Consider the following 18,779-nt stretch of genomic DNA (forward strand, 5'->3'; position numbering starts at 1 on the left):
CACTCTATCTATTCCTCTTATTATCTTGTACACCTCTATCACGTCTCCTCTCATCCTCCTTCTCTCCAAAGAGTAAAGCCCTAGCTCCCTTAATCTCTGATCATAATCCATACTCTCTAAACCAGGCAGAGATGCAGAGATGGCCTCTGTTTCTTGGAGGATACAATGACAAGATCTAATTCAAGAGGACAACTAATCATGGAAATGCTGATGGATTTTCCCATTTTCCCTTGAAAAAGGAAATACAAAAGAGGACACACCTCTTGACATATTCCCCCAATGCAAATTGCAAATCTCCCTATTAAGGCAGAGATAATCCAAAAGGAAACCAGAAAAGACCCCACATTGTCTCAGGTCTACTTGGCAACCGAAAATGGCTGGAATGTTCAGCAGAAACTCCAGTTCTCCCATTGTTACCAGTGCTAAGGTGAACTTGCCCTTGACAGAAGTTGCCTTATGTGGGGATTGAGGGTTATTGCACCATTCAAACTGAGAGCTAAATGTAGGAGGAGCTACATGCTAGTCACCTAGGCATGCTCAAAATGAAAGTGTTGGCCTGAAGCTTTATCTGGTGGCCAGGGATAGATCAACAGATCGAGCAGCTTGCCATGCACTGTTCAGGATGCCAACACTTCCAGAAGATGCCAAGGGCAGTGCTTCTCTATGCCTGGGAATGGCCTGCATTGCCCTGGCATCAGATTCATATGGATTTTGCGGGACCATTCATGGGCACAATTTTCTTGGTAGTTGTGAATGCAGCTACAAAGTGGCTGTAAGTGTTCCCAATAGCCTCCACTACAGCCTCACACACTGTTAATGTGTTGAGAAGCTTCCTCTCAAGGCTTGGTGTTACGGAATATTTAGTCAGTGACAATGGGCCACAGTTCATTGTGGAAAAGTTTCAGTCATTCCTGAAAATGAATGGAGTAAGACATATTACATCTACACTCTACCACCCAGCTACAAATGGCTTGGCAGAAATGTTTGTACAGAGTCTAAAGAACTGCACTAACATCAAATCAGAAGCTTGACAATTTCCTCCTTGCATATCACAAAGTAGCACATTCCACAACCAACATCTCATCAGCTATGCTGTTCATGGGTCGTCCTTTGTGCTCAGGCTTGGATCTGGCCAAATCCAATCTCAGAAGGAGTATGCAGCACAAACAGCTGAGACAAATTAAGGGCTACTCAAACAAGGAGGTTCGATGTTGCACTCTTGGACAAGCAGTCCTGGCGAGCCATTACAAGGTGATCAGAAGTGAGTACATGGAAAGATTAATTGGACAGTTTTCTACACAGTTGAGATTGTGTCTGATATCATCTGGAGACAACACATTGATCAGTTGAGGAGAGCGGAGTCAATTATTGAAGAGGAAAAGTGTTCAGAGCTGTCAGAACCACTTCCTGCAGTGCCAGAGTCAGCTCCTACAACAACCACAGAAGAGGCCCAAGAATTTGAGATTGTTTCACAGCCACGAGTTTCTTCGAATCATCCCCCACCCCCAAACAGGAAAGATGTTATTCCACAAGGTTAAGAAATCCTCCTTGTATTCTGAGGCTATCTCCTCTGGTCCTAGACTCATTTACTGTAGGAAGCATCTTCTCCATGTACACTCCATCTAGGCCTTTCAATATTCAATAGGTTTCAATGAGACCCACCCCCGATTCTTCTAAACTTCAGAGAGTACAGGCTCAGAGAAATCAAATACTCCAAATACATTAACCCTTTCATTCCTGGGATCATTCTTGTGATCCTCCTCTGAACCCTCTCCAATGTCAACACATGTTTTCTTAGATAAGAGGCCCATTCCTTTCCAACAATACTCCATGTGAGGCCTCTCCAGTGACTTACAAAGCCTCAGCATCACGTCCTTGCTCTTATATTCTAGTCTTCTTGAATTGAATGCTAATATTTCATTTGCCTTCTTTACCAGCGACTCAACTTGTAGGTTAACCTTTAGAGAATCCTGCACAAAGACTCCCAAGTCCCTTTGCACCTTTGATTTTTGATTTTTCTCTCCGCTTAAAACTTTTTCTACATTGTTATTCCATTTGTCAAAGTGCTTGGCCACACAATTCCCTAAAATATATTCGAATTGCCTTTTCTTTGCCCATTGTCCCAATCTGTCCAAGTCCTTCTGTAGACTCCCTGCTTCCTCATCACTACAGCCCTTCCACCTATCTCTATATCATCTACATACTCGGGTACAGAGCCATCAATTCCGTCCTCCAAGTTGTTGACGTACTCGACATATAATGTGAAAAGAAACTGACCCAACACTAACCCCTGCAGAACACCACGAGTCACCATCTACCAACCAGATTAGGCCCCCTTTATTCTGACTGTTTGCCTCCTACCAGTCAGCCAATCTTCTATCCATCCAGAATCTTTCTTGTAATATTATGGGCTCTTATCTTGTTAAGCAACCTCAAGTGTGGCACCTTGTCGAAGGCCCTTTGAAAATACAAGTGACTCTCCTTTGTCTATCCTGCCTGTTATTTTCTCAAAGAATTCCAAGTGATTTATCAGACAATATTCCCCCTTCAGGAAACCTTGTTGACTTTGACCTACTTTATCATGCACCTGCAAGTACCGAAAACCTCATCCTTAATAATAGACTCCAACATCTTCCCAGTCACTTTACACCACACGCTGTCGGAGCAGTGCTGCCAGGATAATCAAGGACACAACCCACCCAGCCAACACACTTTTCGTCCCTCTTCCCTCCGGGAGAAGGCTCAGGAGCTTGAAGACTAGTACGGCCAGATTTGGGAGCAGCTTCTTTCCAACTGTGATAAGACTGCTGAACGGATCCTGACCCGGATCTGGGCCGTACCCTCCAAATATCCGGACCTGCCTCTCAGTTTTTTTGCACTACCTTACCTTCCATTTTTCTATTTTCTATTTATGATTTATAATTTTTTAATATTTACTAATTTTTACTATTTTTAATATTTTTAATATTTAATATTTGTAATCCAGGGAGTGGCAAGCGCAGAATCAAATATCACTCTGATGATTGTACATTCTAGTATCAATTGTTTGGTGACAATATAGTATAAAGTATAAGTATCACTGAAGTCAGACAAACTGGCTTATAATTTCCCTTCTTCTACCTCTCTCACTTCTTAAAGAGTGAAGTGACATTTGAAATTTTCCAGTTCTCCAGAACCATTCTTGAAAGATCATTACTAATGATTGCACAGTCTCTTCAACTAACTCTTTCGGAACTCTAGGATGTAGTCCATCTGGTCCAGATGACCTATCTACCATTAGACCTTTCAGCTTCCAAGCACCATCTCCTTAGTAATGGTAACTACACGCACTTTTGCCCCGATACTCTCGAATTTCTGGCATGCTACTAGTTCCTTCCACAGTAAAGAATGTTGCAAAATACTTAAGTTCTTCCCCCATTTATTTGACCTCCATTATTACATCTCCAGTGTCATTTTCCAATGGTCCAATATCCATTCTCGCCTCTCTTTTACTCTTTATATTGTATATCAGAAAAAAAGGTATTCTCTTTGATATTACTGGTGAGCTTACATTCATATTTCATCTTTTGTCCCCTTTTTCCTTTTTTTATCTGCCTTCTGTTGGTTTTTAAAAGCTTCTTCATCCTTTAACTTCCCACTAATTTTTGCTATATTTTATGCTATCTCTTTTCCCTTTATGCTGTCTTTGACTTTCCTTATCAGCCATAGTTGCCTTACCATTCTTTTAGAATACTTCTTCTTCTTTATGTATCTAACCCACACCTTCCAATCGCCCCCCGAAGTTCCAGCCATTGCTGTTTTACCATGATCCCTGCTAGTATCCCCTTCCAATAAGCCTTGGCCAGCTCCTCTCTCATGCCTCTATAATTCCCTTTACTACACCATAATACTGATTTATCTGACTTTATCTTCCCCTTCTAAAACTGTAAGGTGAATCCTGTCATATTATGATCATTATCTCCTAAGGGTTCCTTTACCTTAATCTCCCTAATCAAATCTGGTTCATTACACAGCACCCAGTCCAGAATTGCCTGTCTCCTTATGGGTTTAACCTCAAGCTGCTCTCTAAAAGCCATCTTGTAGGCATTCTACAAGTTCCCTCTCTTGGGAGTGGAGAAAAGATTTACCAGAATAGTTCCAGGAATAGAATAAATTCTTTTCAAATCTTTTTATTGTTATATTATACAGGAAAAGTAACATGAGTACATTGAAGTAACAACACTTACAATGTCTCAAAAAAGACATTATCTTAACGATTGAAAAAAAAAGAAAAGAAAGAAAGAAATTCATCTACAATGTAAAATAGAGAAATCTGCTGTGTTATTGAGATGAAATTTAGGGATCATTGCTGCTTTTTGTCAGGAAGATAGAGGAAAACCAGTCTTGTTAGCAGACAGCTCAAGAATTCAGGGTGAATGCAAGGACACAGGGTGAAGTTTTAAGGCACTGGGCAAAACATACACAAAATGTGAAAATAAATAATTTTATGGAGAGTGGCAATGGCTTGGGGTCTCATTGTCTTTAAGGATGCTGGAAATATTACATCACGTAATTTTTGAGCTGTTTTGAACTCTGTTCCTCAAGCTATCACTAATGTATTTTGGAACTCAGTTACTGTTAGGTTTTGTAAATTCAAAGCATTAAACTCATTCAAAGAAAACACGGGAGTCTGAAATGCGGGTTTAACTACAAGTTTACTTAAAGTGAGGCACGCACGTATCACGTGGTAGTGCGATGACATATGCAATTCACAAATTTATACATATAACTGTTAATGATTTAAACAAACAAGAATGCTTAATCAAACAATATATATACAAGATTACTCAAATATTGCTAAAATATTAAATACAGAACAGCTATATACTGTAAATGTTCTTTCTCATACATGCTTATCAGGCTATATCATCAGGTTTGCTGTCAAGTTCTACTCTTCCACCAGCTTTGAACAATTTAGTTTTAATGCTGTGACCTCTTCCCCTTTATCTGAAATGAACTAAGAATAAACATCTACAATTAATCCAATGACCCCCAACAGCTATCTTGGCTACAATTTCTTCAACACCACTTGCTATAAGGACTGCAGTGCATTCTCTCCATTTCTCACCTGTTCTACCAATGACACCATTTTTTACTGTGCTTCCAATCTGTCTTCCTTCACCTTCAGCCATGGATTCCCTCCACTGCAGTCTATTCCATTCCCTGCACCCTCCATGCTCTTATGCTTTCTCTTCCTGTGTATTCCTCTATTTTTGCATTCCACCCCAACACCTTTAACACTCAATCAATCACTCACACGATTTCCTGCATCTCTGCTGTAATAGTGCAATAAAACACAGCTTCATCTCCCCTCCATACAGTTTCCTCTGCAATAATTAGGTGCACTGTTCAATCGCCACTAACCCCCTAACCTTCCCATAGCATCTTTCCATGAAAATACAGGAATTGCAGCACTTACCTCTTTACATCCCCATCCCTTTATTCTCCTTCTTCTTCTTCTATTTCCGGCAGTTTAGACACACCTAGGCGTATTACTGCCCTCCGCAGGATGTATAATTAATTATAGAATTTCAAGGAACTCAAATTCTCGAATATAACCTAGTCTCACGTATAAACTGTCACGTGGTTTCCAAATAATTGCATTGCCTCAAATCACATCAATTTCATTTGAATCATTTGTAAAACTAAAAGCTTTTTGTTTGAGAATATTTACTATCACATGCTTAACATTTAAAATTGCTGTTTTCCAAGTCTATCTGCTATTTCCAAATTTTCCTTTTCTTGAATCAAAGCCTGTAGTTGTTTATTGAGACCTTGAAGTTCTTCCTCAGTTGATTCCATGTTTCCATTTTATAATCCAAATGTAGATAATTCACTTTGCAACAAATTCCTTTTTCCTTTTGTAACCTTGAAATAAGTTCCTCCATTTTTAATCTGTTTTCCATGTCACTGAATTTTGACAAGCATCTTTTTCAGAAACCGTCTCCTTTAAATGCAGTACTGTTTCGTCCAATCTCTTTCCAACTCACAGTCGTTCTTATTGAGTACTTCTGTTTATTGATGGAGTTCTACACATTTACCCTGGGTTTCAACCATGTTTCTTGTAAACATAAAATCTGAGGTTTTCCCTTAAATTCTGATACATACTTCATAAATTCTTGATCATTTGCAATAAGACTCCTTGCATTCCTTTGTGAGATATATATACAGCTATTAATTTCCCACCTCTCCTGCCTGTGAACTGTTTGATCCTCCATTCAGTGTATCTTTGACTGCTTCCCACCTAAGCCCTGTAATACCAAGATATTTTTCTGCAGACTTGACTATAATTTTAATTTTTTCGGTTCTTTTGTCTGTTTGCGCTGAACAGTTAATTGCATCTACCATAAACAGTACGAAATCCTTCTTACTCATAATTAGTGTATCCTTATTTATCATATTACAGCCCTCACAATTCACCGGTTTATTATTCCCTGTATTTGTTTGCTTGATAGTCTTCTCTTTTCCAGCAAATGCTTTCACTGCTTCTACGTAACTGATTCCTTGAGTTACTTTTACATAGTGTATCTCAGCTTCTTTCTTACTAATAACACACCCTTGATAAGCTGCACTGTGTTCCTCACCACAATTGCAGCATTTCAGCCTAGCTCCCGCCTCACATTTCCCATATTCATGTTCTCCAGCGCATCTTCCACATCTTTGTTTCCCTCTGCAGACCACCGCAATGTGCCCGAACTTCTGACATTTAAAGCATCTTAAAGGTGGTGGTATATCTATTCTGACCTCATAACACATATACCCTAAATAAACTTTAGTCAGCAATCTCTCTTCATCAAAGTTAATCATAACCGATAAACTATCACACATTTTCCCGTTTCTTGTAGTTTTCAAACGTTTGGCCTCAATAATTTTTGCTCCTTTTATGTTCTGGTTAATCTCATCCATAGTAACTTCTGTTGGTATCCCGGAAATAACTCCTCTAGTCCACTTGCTATTGTTGGGTATTGAGCATTGTACCTTTTTGCTGTTTATTTTATTTAATCTTATCACTTTGCCTTGTTGAGCACTCTCCCGACAAATCACTAATAGCGATCCATTTCGTAAAATCTTTGCTCTTTTGACTTCACCTATAAGTTTGTTGATTATCTTCATCAAATGAATCGGGTTCCATTCACCAAAAGACACTCCGTCTTCGCTCAGTTTTATAATTGCTTTAATCTCATCTTCTTTCCGATGTTTTGCTATCCTATTTTGTTTGTCTCCTGACTCCTCAGAGTTTGACATCTCACACCTCTGTTTTCTTTTCTTACTCTTTCCACTCCATTCCTCTTTCTCGCCAATGTCCATTTCTACTCACTTCCATTATCCGTCGACCAGCAGTTCATCCTGCGGGATATTCTCTTTATCAACTCAGCGGTTGTGGCCTCCCTACTTGTCTCCTCTTCAGCAGTCCCGCCCACGATCGGCACTCCGGTCTGACTCGAATCGTTGATGAAAACAAGCGACATTGTCGCCCTCTGTTCCTCGCTGCCCGCAACGTGCAGGCTCGGTACTCCACAATTCGGCTCTATTCGGTCAATTTACCTCTCATTTCCCAACTCCAACTCACCCATTTACTTGGCATTTCAAACACATTTTCAAGTGCAATATTAATTGAAGTCACCTGAACTTCTCTGCCTCAATTAATTACCCATCTCTCATCTGTGCTGATCCTTCTCTCCTTGACCTCTTACACAGTTTTGTTTTCCAGACTCAATATTATTCAACAATTATAAATGCTGCAACTGCTGCTCCCATTTCTAACTCTCCTGGGCCAGCTGATGTTTCAATATTATCCTTTTGTCAGTCTTATTTCTAACAACATCAAGCCTCTTCTGCAGACTCCCAGAAAGATGAAGTAAAACAGAGAATGCTGGGAAATATTGTCTGATACTACCTGTAATGGAGAAACAGAAAGTTTCAGGTCAGTGACCATTACTGACAACCATTACCTCCATTTCTCTCTACAGATCCTGCGGACTATTCCAACATCACTCCTTCCATCAATTAAACCCTCCTGCCTTTCACTCTAGCATCAATCAATGTTTGCTGTTTATGCCATCTTAAATTTTGCTTTTCATCTGTTTCTTCAATGTGGACACAAGACCATCGAACCAAGATGTTCCACAGTTCTTTCTTCACCATTTTCTGCTATTTCTAGGATTTAGTGTTAGATTTTTAGCAACTTCTCTATCTTGAAAATCAAAAATTATTGAAAATAAAAGCACTTAACTGCTGGAATAAAAACCAAATAGAAGGCATAGTTCAGGCAGCATCTGTGGAAACAGTTAATGTTTCAGTTTCAGGGCACTTGTGTCAGAACTGGGGCAAAGTTTTTTAGATTATGAGAACACTCAGTCCTCTTTTATTGTCATTTAGAAATGCATACATGCATTAAGAAATGATACAATGTTTCTCCAGAGTGATATCACAGAAAACAGGACAAACCAAAGACTAACACTGACAGAATCACATAATTATAACATATAGTCACAGCAGTGCCATAATTTGATGAAGAACAAACCATGGGCACGGTAAAAAAAATCTCAAAGTCCCCAGGTCCATCGACTCTCGAGTCCCCGATAGCGGCAGCCAAAGGGAGAAACTCCCTGCCATAAACCTCCAGGCACCATCAACTTGCCGATGCCTTGGAAGCAGCAGACCACAGCCGACACTTGAGTCCGTCCATCCGAAAACTTTGAGCCTCCAACCAGCCTCTCTGATACAGTCTTCCTAGCACCGTCCTCTGCTGAGCGTCTTCGACCTCGCCCCGGCTGCTGAAACAAGCAAAGCCGAGGATTTGAGGCCTTCTGCTCCGGAGATTCCGGTTACCACACAGTAGCAGCGGCAGTGAAGCAGGCATTTCAGAAGTTTCTTCAGATGTTCGTCCGTACTCTCACGTCCATCTCCATCAAATCAGAATTGTGCACGGTCCCCTACTTGACAGATTACAGATATCATTCACCGGAGAGGCCGCGCGCACTGCCGTGGTGCCACCATCTTCTCCCCCCTCTTCTTTGAGAACCAGTTTAGATGAAGGATTCCTCCCATCAATCCCACACCATTAACTGTTTCACTTTCCATAAATGATGCCTGACCTGAGTTGTTCCAGTATTTTCATTTTTCCGTTATGTCTCTTTCTTGTTTTGTATTGGAAACACTGGTTTATTTGACCTTGTCTAACAAATACAAGTAAGCAATCAAGTTAACGGCTTCAGCGTCCGTCTGCAATAAGCAGAAGCAGCTGAACATGTTCAGGAAGCATTCAGCTTCATTTACCATAGCTTCAAGTAAGTGATTTAGAAGGACAACATCTTTCAAGAGACTTTGCACTTGACGACTAATTGACTACATCCTAAACCTCCCATTACAAAGTGATTAGTGTCGTTACCGGAGTTAGAGTGTGATGAATTGTTCATTTTCGTGACCTTTCAGACTTCCCTGGGAATGTCCTTGTACCTAAAATGTAACGTGAATGCAATTTTTACTGAAAATAAAAAAAAGAAATCCATGTAATTATAATGTGATCGTGGGAATGTAATTCTAACCTCAAAGGTAACAGCAAGGGTATTCAGTGTGCATTTACAACCGGGAAAACAAATACAGCGCCTACATCCATAATATTACAGGGGGTGCACTGGTGTACACAGGAGTGCTGCAGTGGATGCGCCAGTGTAGACTGGAGTGCTGCAAGGGAGTGTGCATCTAGAATGCTACGGGGTTGCATTGCTGTCTCTGCACTGTTATGATTGGGATTGCACTGTGATTAATTCTCCTACTGCGGGAGTTTGCGTGTTCTGGGCGCTGCGTACAGTTTCCAGACAAGAGTCCCCGGAGCAGTCTGCGGTCGGCCAGGGCCAGGCCGCCGCCGCCTGTGCGAGTGCGGAAAGTGGAGCAGCGGCCGGGGGTCCGGTTCTACACCAAGTCCGATTTTAGTGGCGTCAGGACTGTCGGGCGTGGATGTGGTTGATGCTGCTGTGCTGCACCTGGAGGGACGATCGAATGGGAGAGGAAGAGGGTGGGTACGGACGGGTGTGTGTGTGTGGCTGCGGGCACGGCTTCCATCGCCCTGCCCGCTGCCACCGGACTCGGTTTGCCCTTGATCCCGTTCACCGCCCCGTGCCCCGTCGTAGCGGCTGGCTGCCGGGCATGGTGGCGCTGACCCACTCTGGAGGTGCCCACCGCTCTCCGGCTAGAACGTCTCCCGAGCTGGGGGTCTGTCGGCATTGCCGGGCTGCAGCAGAGCGCTTGGCCTTGGCAGGGCACCATCCGGCCGCTTTGTGCTTTGTCTTTGTGCCTATAATTGGGATCATCTGCCCTCCCAGGCCTTCTGTTGTTGAGTTGTTGTGTGTGTGTGTGTATATGCATCGGGCCTGCCGCCGGTGGGCAAGAGAAGGGCACGTTGCTCACTTGCTATGTTGTGTGTTAAATTGCTGCCTTGCTTTGCAGGGGGTTGTTTGCCTTGCTGTGCGGGATGTGGCCGGTCCATCTATGATGGTCAGTACCTTCAGGCTCTTAATACGGACTGGCACAACGACTGCTTCAGGTAGGCACGCAAGCTCCTGCCCTTTTGTGTTCGGTACCCTGTGTTAGCATTCTTGTCCACTTTTTCCTAAAAAGAAATATGTAAATTGCCTTGAACATTTTGTACGGTATTGAATACTGTCTGTATGTTGGTACATGCTGTGTACAGCATCTGTTCAGTACGTGGAGTACAGCACATTTTGCCTAGTCGATGGATCACACGGAATATAATTGTGAGAGTGTGTACTGTGCTCTGAGGGAATCTTAAAACCAAGGGACATAGTTTCAGAATAGACCCTTTTCACTCTAAAGATGAGGATTTTCTTCTATGAGGACTTTGGAATGTTGTTGGATCTAGAGGACTTGAGTTATAAGATTCAGGAACAGCTTCTTCCCCTCTGCCATCAGATTTGTAAATGCACATTGAACCCATGAACACTACCTCACTACTTTTTTTCTGTTTTTGCACAATTTTTAATTTATTTAATATAATTTTATTTATTTTTCTCTATATTTATCATGCATTGCATTGTACTGCAGTTACTGCTAAGTTAACAAATTTCACGCCATATGCCAGTGATATTAAACCTGATTCCGATGAGAAAAGATTATTCCTTGGAATGTAGAAAATTGAGGGGAGAATTGATAGAGGTATACAAAATTATGAGGGTATAGACAGGGTAAATGCAAGCAGGCTTTTTCCCACTGAGGTTGGGTGGAACTACAGCCAGAAGTTAAGGGTGAAAGGTTAAAAGATTGAGGGCATCATGAGGGAAAATTTCTTCACTCAGAGGGCAGTGAGAGTGTGGGATGAGTTGCCAGCACAAGTGGTGCATGCCAGCTGGATTTCAACATTTAAGAGAAATTTAGATAGGTACACGAATAGTAGGGATATGGAGGGCTGTGGTCCCAGTGCAGGTCGACGGGAATAGGCAGCTTAAATGGTTGGACAGACCAGATGGGCCAAAAGCTCTGTTGTTGTGCTGTACTTTTCTATGACTCTTAATTCTGTTCCTTGGAGCGCTTTGGAGGCCAATTATCAACTGTATTTAAAGCGGGGACAGATTATGGGGTGTAAACTGGAAGGTGGGGCTCATCAGTGGTGATCCCATTGAACGGTGGAGCAGGATTGTGCTGAATGATTCTGTTGATTGGGATTCTGCACGGTCATGGGGTTTTGGAAACTGATAGTGATATCTTCCAGCTGCCTGTATCGGAACTTCAAGGTAGATCCTTGATTGCTCTTTAATAAAAACTGAGAACACCGGCGTGTTCGGCTTCTGTGGGAAAAAGGAACAAAGTTAACGTATCTGATTATTCATCTTTATTCAGCGCTGGGAAGAGTTGAGGTAAATACATTTTGATGTGCAGTGAGGAGGGAATGAAGGTCGGGTTTGAGGACGTGATTGTTTAATCTGTTGAAGTCTACTTTGTACCTAGTTAGCCCATTGCTTTGCTTTGTAGGTTAGTTGCACAGTGGGTTTTTTTGGGGGGGGGTTCTGGGGGTTTTTTCTCCTTTATCGATATATATGGAAAATTAGTATACAACTACATTACCTTGTTATTTTAGAACTAACTTACATTGTTTGCATTTTTTTTGTATTAATATTACTTGTATATTTATATCGTAACATTGGTTGCTGTATGTTTTACCTTTTGTGTACTAATTCAATAAAAAGATTTAAAACGAAAGAGGAGGGACTGAACAGGAGTCTGTGGGAGGGAGGAAGGCAGAAGAAATAAAAACATCAGAAGTGATGATGGTAGCAGCAAAGTGGAAGAGTGCAGTAAGGGGGAAGGCAAAGAGAGCACTGTGCTTAGGTGTATTGGATTTGCTGGGGAGTGTCAACCTGATCTGGTGTCTCGTACCCCTACCCAGAAAGCCAAATGCCTGCCCTTACCTGGACCAGTTGTGTGTGCTACATACCTCTTCGGACATGGTTTGGGGTAGGGGAAGGGTTCTTGCCTCCTGGGCAAAATGTGGGTGGGGGCTTGTCTCTCCAGCCCCTCTGTCCCCTGGAGTGTAGCAATGTGGATCTTGGGTACTGTAGGGGTGAGCTCTTCCCTGAAACCTCCCCAGCTAAATGCAGCTCGAAGCAGGGGTTTGCCCTCTGTGAAATCAGCCATCAAATTTTTTAATGCCTGCTGAAAGCCTGGGACATTGCTAACGCTTAATTCAATCAAATTATTTTAAGAAATGAAAATAAAGGGCATCAGGGTAACTGAGAGACGTATGTCAAAATAAAATCTAAATTCGGTTTCAAATAACTCGCCTTCCTGACTACCTCCCAGCTCTTTGTAGCCACCCCTTTGAAGGTGGTATATTTTTGGATCCTGGAGTTGGTCTGGCCTGGGATGACCCAGAGGAGATTAATCTTTCACCAGCATAATGAGGGAAATCTCAGTAAGAATGGGCCCTGCTCTGATGCTCACATACCGGAGATAGAGACTGAATCAACCCCCTGAATGTGTCGTTGGGGCTTGGAGATGTGTGTTCCACACTGCGTGCCTGGGAGTCCAGGGCTTTAATTTCAACGGCCAAATGGAAGCCACTAGCCAAGGGATTCATTTGTGCCTGGTGCTGATCCTCAGAGTTAAGTTGAGCTCTGAGACTGCACAGGGAGCCGAAGTCAGAATAAGGCAGCAAAATAAAGTTCCAGGTGATTGTGGTCAGATGTGAATTGATTGGCACTGTTTCCATGAAACAGTCCTCTGGTGTGCTTTTGATCTCAGCGCTGAGGAGAGCTTGTCAGCAGTGAATTGGATGGACTAATTGAAGCGTACAAGTAAATGCTGTTTCTCCCAGAAACACTGGAACTGCACAGTGGAGAGGGAGATGATGAAGGGGCAGATGTTGTATCTCCTGAGCACAAGATTCTGCAGATGCTGGAAATATTGAGCAAAACGCATGAAATGATTGGGAATTCAGCAGATCAAACAGCAAAATGAACGGTCGATGTTTCAGGCTGAGGCCCTTCCTCCGGACGGGAAAGGAACGGGACAGAAGCAGCAGCAAGAAGGCAGAGTACAAGCGGGCAGGTGATAGGTGAGCCTTTATTCCATGGTCCTGGTTTGCCGCCTCCTTCCCTTTCTTCCATGTTTGATTCCTTCTTCTGCAACCCCTTCGTCCACCTATCTCCTCCCAGCTTCTTACTTCATTCCCCCCCTCACCTGATCTCATCTATCAACTTCCAGTTTATACTGCTGCCCCTCCCCACACCCTCTTATTGTGCCTTCTACCGCTTTCCTATCCAGTGCTGAGGAAGGGTCTTTGCCCAAAACATCGAGAGTTTATTCCTCTTCATAGCCGCTAAGTTCCTCCAGCATGTGTGTGTGTTGTTTCTCTTATAATTTCACCACGATGGCTCTGCAAATGGAGGATGGTGCATATATGAATCACATCGTCCCACAGGAGAATTGTTGCTCTAGATTACTAAAAGGGAAAATGAAAATATATATGCTGGTGACATCACATTGAAGGTTTAGAAGATAGTCCATTGAATATGTTAACATAGGTTTAGGAGGGGGAGAGTACTGAAGTATACAGCACTTGGTGAAGGGGACTCCTTAGTTGAGGAAGCAGGAATTTCTGAGAAGTCCTACTTAAAGGTGGCTTTCCCAGAATAGATGTGGTTGAGAAATAGAGGAGTGGAAGCACATTCTAGAAATGGGGAGGGAGGAAGTTTATGCAGTGGTCATGAATATGGTTCCTGGTGATCTTTTGAAATAAAGGTAGATACTTTATTGACCCCAAAGGAGATTACAGTGTCACAGTAGCATTACAGGTGCATAGATATACAAATATTATTGGAGAAGTAGAAAGAATAAAAGGTAAGTTACCACAAACAGTCTGACAGGAGGAGGGGTCATCACTTCCCTGGCTATAGATTGGCTTATTATAGAGCCTAATGGCTGAGGGTAAGAATGACCTTATATAGTACTCTTTGGAGCAGCACTGTTGTCTTAGTCTTTTACTAAAAGTGCTCCTCTGTTCAGTCAAGGTGGTGTGCAGAGAGTGAGAAACACTGTCCAGAATTGCCAGGATTTTCCATGGGGTCCTTTGTTCTACCACAGCCTCCATTGTGTACTGTTTGACTCCTGTAACAGAGCCAGCCTTTCTGATCAGTTTATTGGCCTGTTGGCATCACCTGTGTTGATGCCATTGCCCCAGCACAGCACCGTGTAGAAGATTGTATGGGTGACAACAGACTGGTAGAACGCATGAAGGAGAAGCCTGCATACTCCAAAGGACCTCGGTCTCCTCAGGAAGTAGAGGCGACTCTGGTCCTCCTTGTACACAGCCTCTGTGTTGGTGCTCCACTCAAGTCTGTCATCCAGGTGCACCCCCAGGTACTTGTAGGTCCTCACCACATCCACACCATCAATAGTAGCAGGGAGCAGTGCAGGCTTAGTCTTCCTAAAGTCCATCACCATCTCCTTTGTCTCACTGATGTTGAGCTGCAGATGATTCAGCTTGCACCATTTGACAAAGTCCTCCACCAGGGTCCTGTATTCATCCTCCCGTCCTCCCTTTATACACCCAACTGTTGCCGAGTCGTCATAGAAGATTTCTGCAGATGACATGACTCAGTGTTGTATCTAAAGTCTGAGGTATACAAGTTAAACAGGAAGGGAGCCAATACAGTCCCCTTTGGGGCCCCAGTGCTGCTTGTAGCCATGTTTGACGCACAGCTCTGAAGCCGCACAGACTGTAGTCTGCCGGCCAGGTAGTCCATTATCCAGGATACAATGGAAGTGCTAACCTGCATTGAATGGAGCTTTTCCCCCAGCAATGAGGGCTTATGGTACTGAAGGCAGTTGAGAAATCAGAAAACATGATCCTCACCGTACTGCCCTGTGTATCCAAATGGTAGTAGGCTCTGTTCAGCAGATAGATGACACCATCACCAACTCCAACATGCTCCTGGTAGGCAAACTGCAGAGGGTTGAGGGCTGAGCTGACTGGGGTAAGAGGTGAGTCAGGACCAGCCTCTCTAGGGTCTTCATGATGTGTGAGGTCAGGGCCACTGGGTGTTAACCATTCAAGACTTTTTGGTTGGCCCTTCTTGGGTACTGGGACCACACATGTTGTTTTCCACACAGTCGGGACTTTACAGGCTGAGACTCAGATTGAAAATGCACTGGAGAATACACACAGCTGCTGAGCAAACTCCTTCAGGACCCTGGGGTTCACACCATCCGGTCCCAATGCTTTGCCATGTCTGAGTTTCCCCAGAGCCCTTCTCACCTGCTCAGTGGTGAAGGTGAGTCCATGAGGACTGGGGAGTTGGTGGAAGGAGGGGGCTGGGGGGGTGAATATCGGGACGGTAGCAGTTGTTATGTGGAGGTGCGGATGGATGCAGTGAAAGGAGGGGTGTGGACAGTGGTAGCCTGTGTTGTTCATCCACATGTCGAACTGGAGGGGGGGATGAGGGAGGAGGGGGGCATTGATGCTGAGGGAGCATTGGATGCCTCGGCACCTGGAGTGATGTGCTGAGAGGGGTGTAAATAGGAGGGTAATTGTCAAACCTATTGAAGCCCATTCACGCTGCCTTCTGAGGTTCTACAGCTAGGCTGATTGAAGTCAGTGATGTTCTTCATGCCTCTCCACACCTCCTGTGTTACTCTGCCCAAGCCTGTTCTTCAGCTCTCTCCTGTATTCCTCTTTAGCCTCCTTGATCTTCTCCTTTAGCTCCCTCTGCACGTGTTTCAATTCCTCCCTATCTCCTGATCTAAAGGCTCTCTTTTTGTGGTTGAGAAGAGCCCTCAGATCACCAGTGATCCATGGTTTGTTGTTCGGGAAGCAGTAAACAGTCCTCGATGGCATTACAGTGTCCACACAGAAGTTCAAGGGCCAGTGATGCAATCAGTAAGTCCATTAATGTCCTCCCCATATGGTTCACAAAGCACATTCCAGTCAATAACCTCAAAGCAGTCCTTCAAGGCCTCGATAGCCTCTGGAGACCATTTCTTTACTATATTCGCGGTAGCTGTTGCTGTACTTTGGGCTTGTACAAGGGCATGAGGTGAACCAGGTTGTGATCTGATCTTCCGAGTTGGGGGAGAGCCGTGGAGCTGTATGTATCTTTAACATTTGCACGCAAGAGATCCAATGTTCTCTTGTATGACACTTGGCAAACTGATTGAAGGTGGGTAGGTTTGTCAAGGGAGAAACATGGTTGAAGTCTCCCGATACTGCAATGAATGCATTGGGGTGTTGAGCCCGGAGTCTCATAATGGTAGTGTGTACGACGTCACACACAGCATCAGGACTGTGTCGGGAAGGCAGAATGTAGACAACAAGCAGCGTGGTGTGGCTGAATTCGTACGGTAGGTAAAACGGACGCAAACTCACAGCAAGCAGTTCGATGTCTGGACTGCAGATTCATTCTATCATAGAAATGTGACCAGGATTACACCATCACAAGCACAGCAAGCCACCTCTCTTCCTCTTACCATACTGTAGGTCAATTCTGTCTGTTCATAGCATTAGAACCCCATTCACAGTAGCATTGGAATCCAGGATTTGCTCGTATAACCGTGTCTCCGTGAAACAGAGAGTACTGTATTCCCGATATTCATTCTGTGTCCTCCTGAACACTGCTGGTTCCTCCATTTTACTTGCCAGCGATCTCGCGGTCATTGCCTTTTAAAGAGTTGGAGATGCTGCAAATTGTTATGACACAGAAGGAGTCCATTGGGTCAATGCCTGGTCATAGAACAGAACCAGAATCAGGTTTAGTATCACTGCATATGTCATGAAATTTGTTGTTTTGCAGCAGCAGTACTTGCAACGCTCAATGATAAGTATAATAAGAAGCATATTTTTTTAAGAGATAAAATAAATAGTTTAAAAAGAGAGGAAAAGAAAGAAAATACTGCGAGCGTGGTCGTAGGTTCGTAGTTCATTGTCCATTCCGAAATCTAATAGTGGAGGGGAAGAAGCTGTTCCTGAAATGTTGAGTGTGTGTCTTCAGGCTCCTGTGTTGCCTCTTTGATGGCAGCAATGAGAAGGGGGCATGTCCTGGGTGATGGGGGTCCCTAATGATGGATGATGCCTTTTTGAGGCATCGCCTTTTGAAGGTGCTGGAGAGGCTGGTGCCCATGATGGAGCTGGCTGAGCTTACAACTTTCTGCAGCTTTTTTTCTGATCCTCTGCAATAGCCCCTCCATGCCGGCTGGTGATGCAACCAGTTAGAATGCTCCCTACTGTAGAAATTTGCAAGTGTCCTTGGTGAAATACCAATTCCCCTCAAACGCCTAATCAAATGTTGCTGCTGTTATGCCTAATTCGTAGTTACATCAATATGTTGGGCTCGGGATAGATCCTCAGAGATGCTGACACTGATCCAGTTGCAGGGGGAGGTACAGAGGCCCAGGTTTTGGAGCTTGTTGATTAGAACTGAGGGTACAATTGTGTTGAAAACTGAGCTGTAATCAATAAACAGCAGTTTGATGTTGGTATTACTATTGTCCAGATGATTCAAGGCTGAGAGGAGAGCTAGTCCTGTCCTTTCCATTTTCTGTGTTCCTGCAGTTTTTCCTCTCAAGAGCCTTTTCCTTGTGTACGTTTGGAAGTCTGATGTTGAAGTGCTGATCAATTCTGATAGTTGCATGTCTTATCGAAGACAATAATTTTAAGCCCATCCATCCTTGCCTTTGAACGAGTCATTAAATGGGTCCAATCAAAACCAGTCAGGATCTTGTACACTTTTGAGTCTCTAAGGTTCTATGCTGCAAGAGAAACTTCAGTTTCTCTAGTCGAACCTTCTCATAGAACAGTACAGCCTAGGAACAGGTCCTTCGGCTGTACTAATGAAATTAGCAGTCAAATGGCCGACTGAACTAATCCCTCTGCCTACAAAAAGTCCATATCCTTTCATTTCTTGTACATTTGTGTGCCTATCTGAGAGCATCTTGAGTGCTCCGACTATATATGCCTCTACCGTCACCCCAGGCGGCTCATTCCTGGGGTACTCACCACTCTGCATTGGAAAGAAAACAAACTTGCTCTGAGCATCTCCTTTGAACTTAGCCCTCCCCACCTTAAGTGCAAGCATCTCAACCCTGGGGGAAAAGATACTGGCTGTCTACGCTATCTATGCCTCTCGTAATCTTTTATAAATCTCCCCTCAGCCTCTGCCACTCCAGAGAACACAACCGATGATCTCTACTCCATGCGGCACGCTGGTATACGTCTTCTGCACCATTTCCTA

At 43.5% G+C, this 18,779-nt stretch overlaps 1 protein-coding gene across 1 annotated transcript in view; it reads left to right on the forward strand.

Moving 5' to 3' along the window:
* Positions 1–9,734: 9,734 nt before the first annotated feature.
* limk1a (LIM domain kinase 1a) overlaps positions 9,735–18,779 on the forward strand; it is a 60,914-nt gene continuing 51,869 nt past the window's right edge. The window contains exons 1-2 of the mRNA XM_072242981.1: positions 9,735–10,057; positions 10,489–10,585. Of these exons, the coding sequence (XP_072099082.1) occupies positions 10,000–10,057; positions 10,489–10,585 (155 nt within the window). The 5' untranslated portion in view covers positions 9,735–9,999. The remainder of the gene's footprint in view (positions 10,058–10,488; positions 10,586–18,779) is intronic.

This window comes from Mobula birostris, chromosome 25 (genome assembly GCF_030028105.1).
Source record: "Mobula birostris isolate sMobBir1 chromosome 25, sMobBir1.hap1, whole genome shotgun sequence".
Lineage (NCBI taxonomy): Eukaryota > Metazoa > Chordata > Chondrichthyes > Myliobatiformes > Myliobatidae > Mobula > Mobula birostris.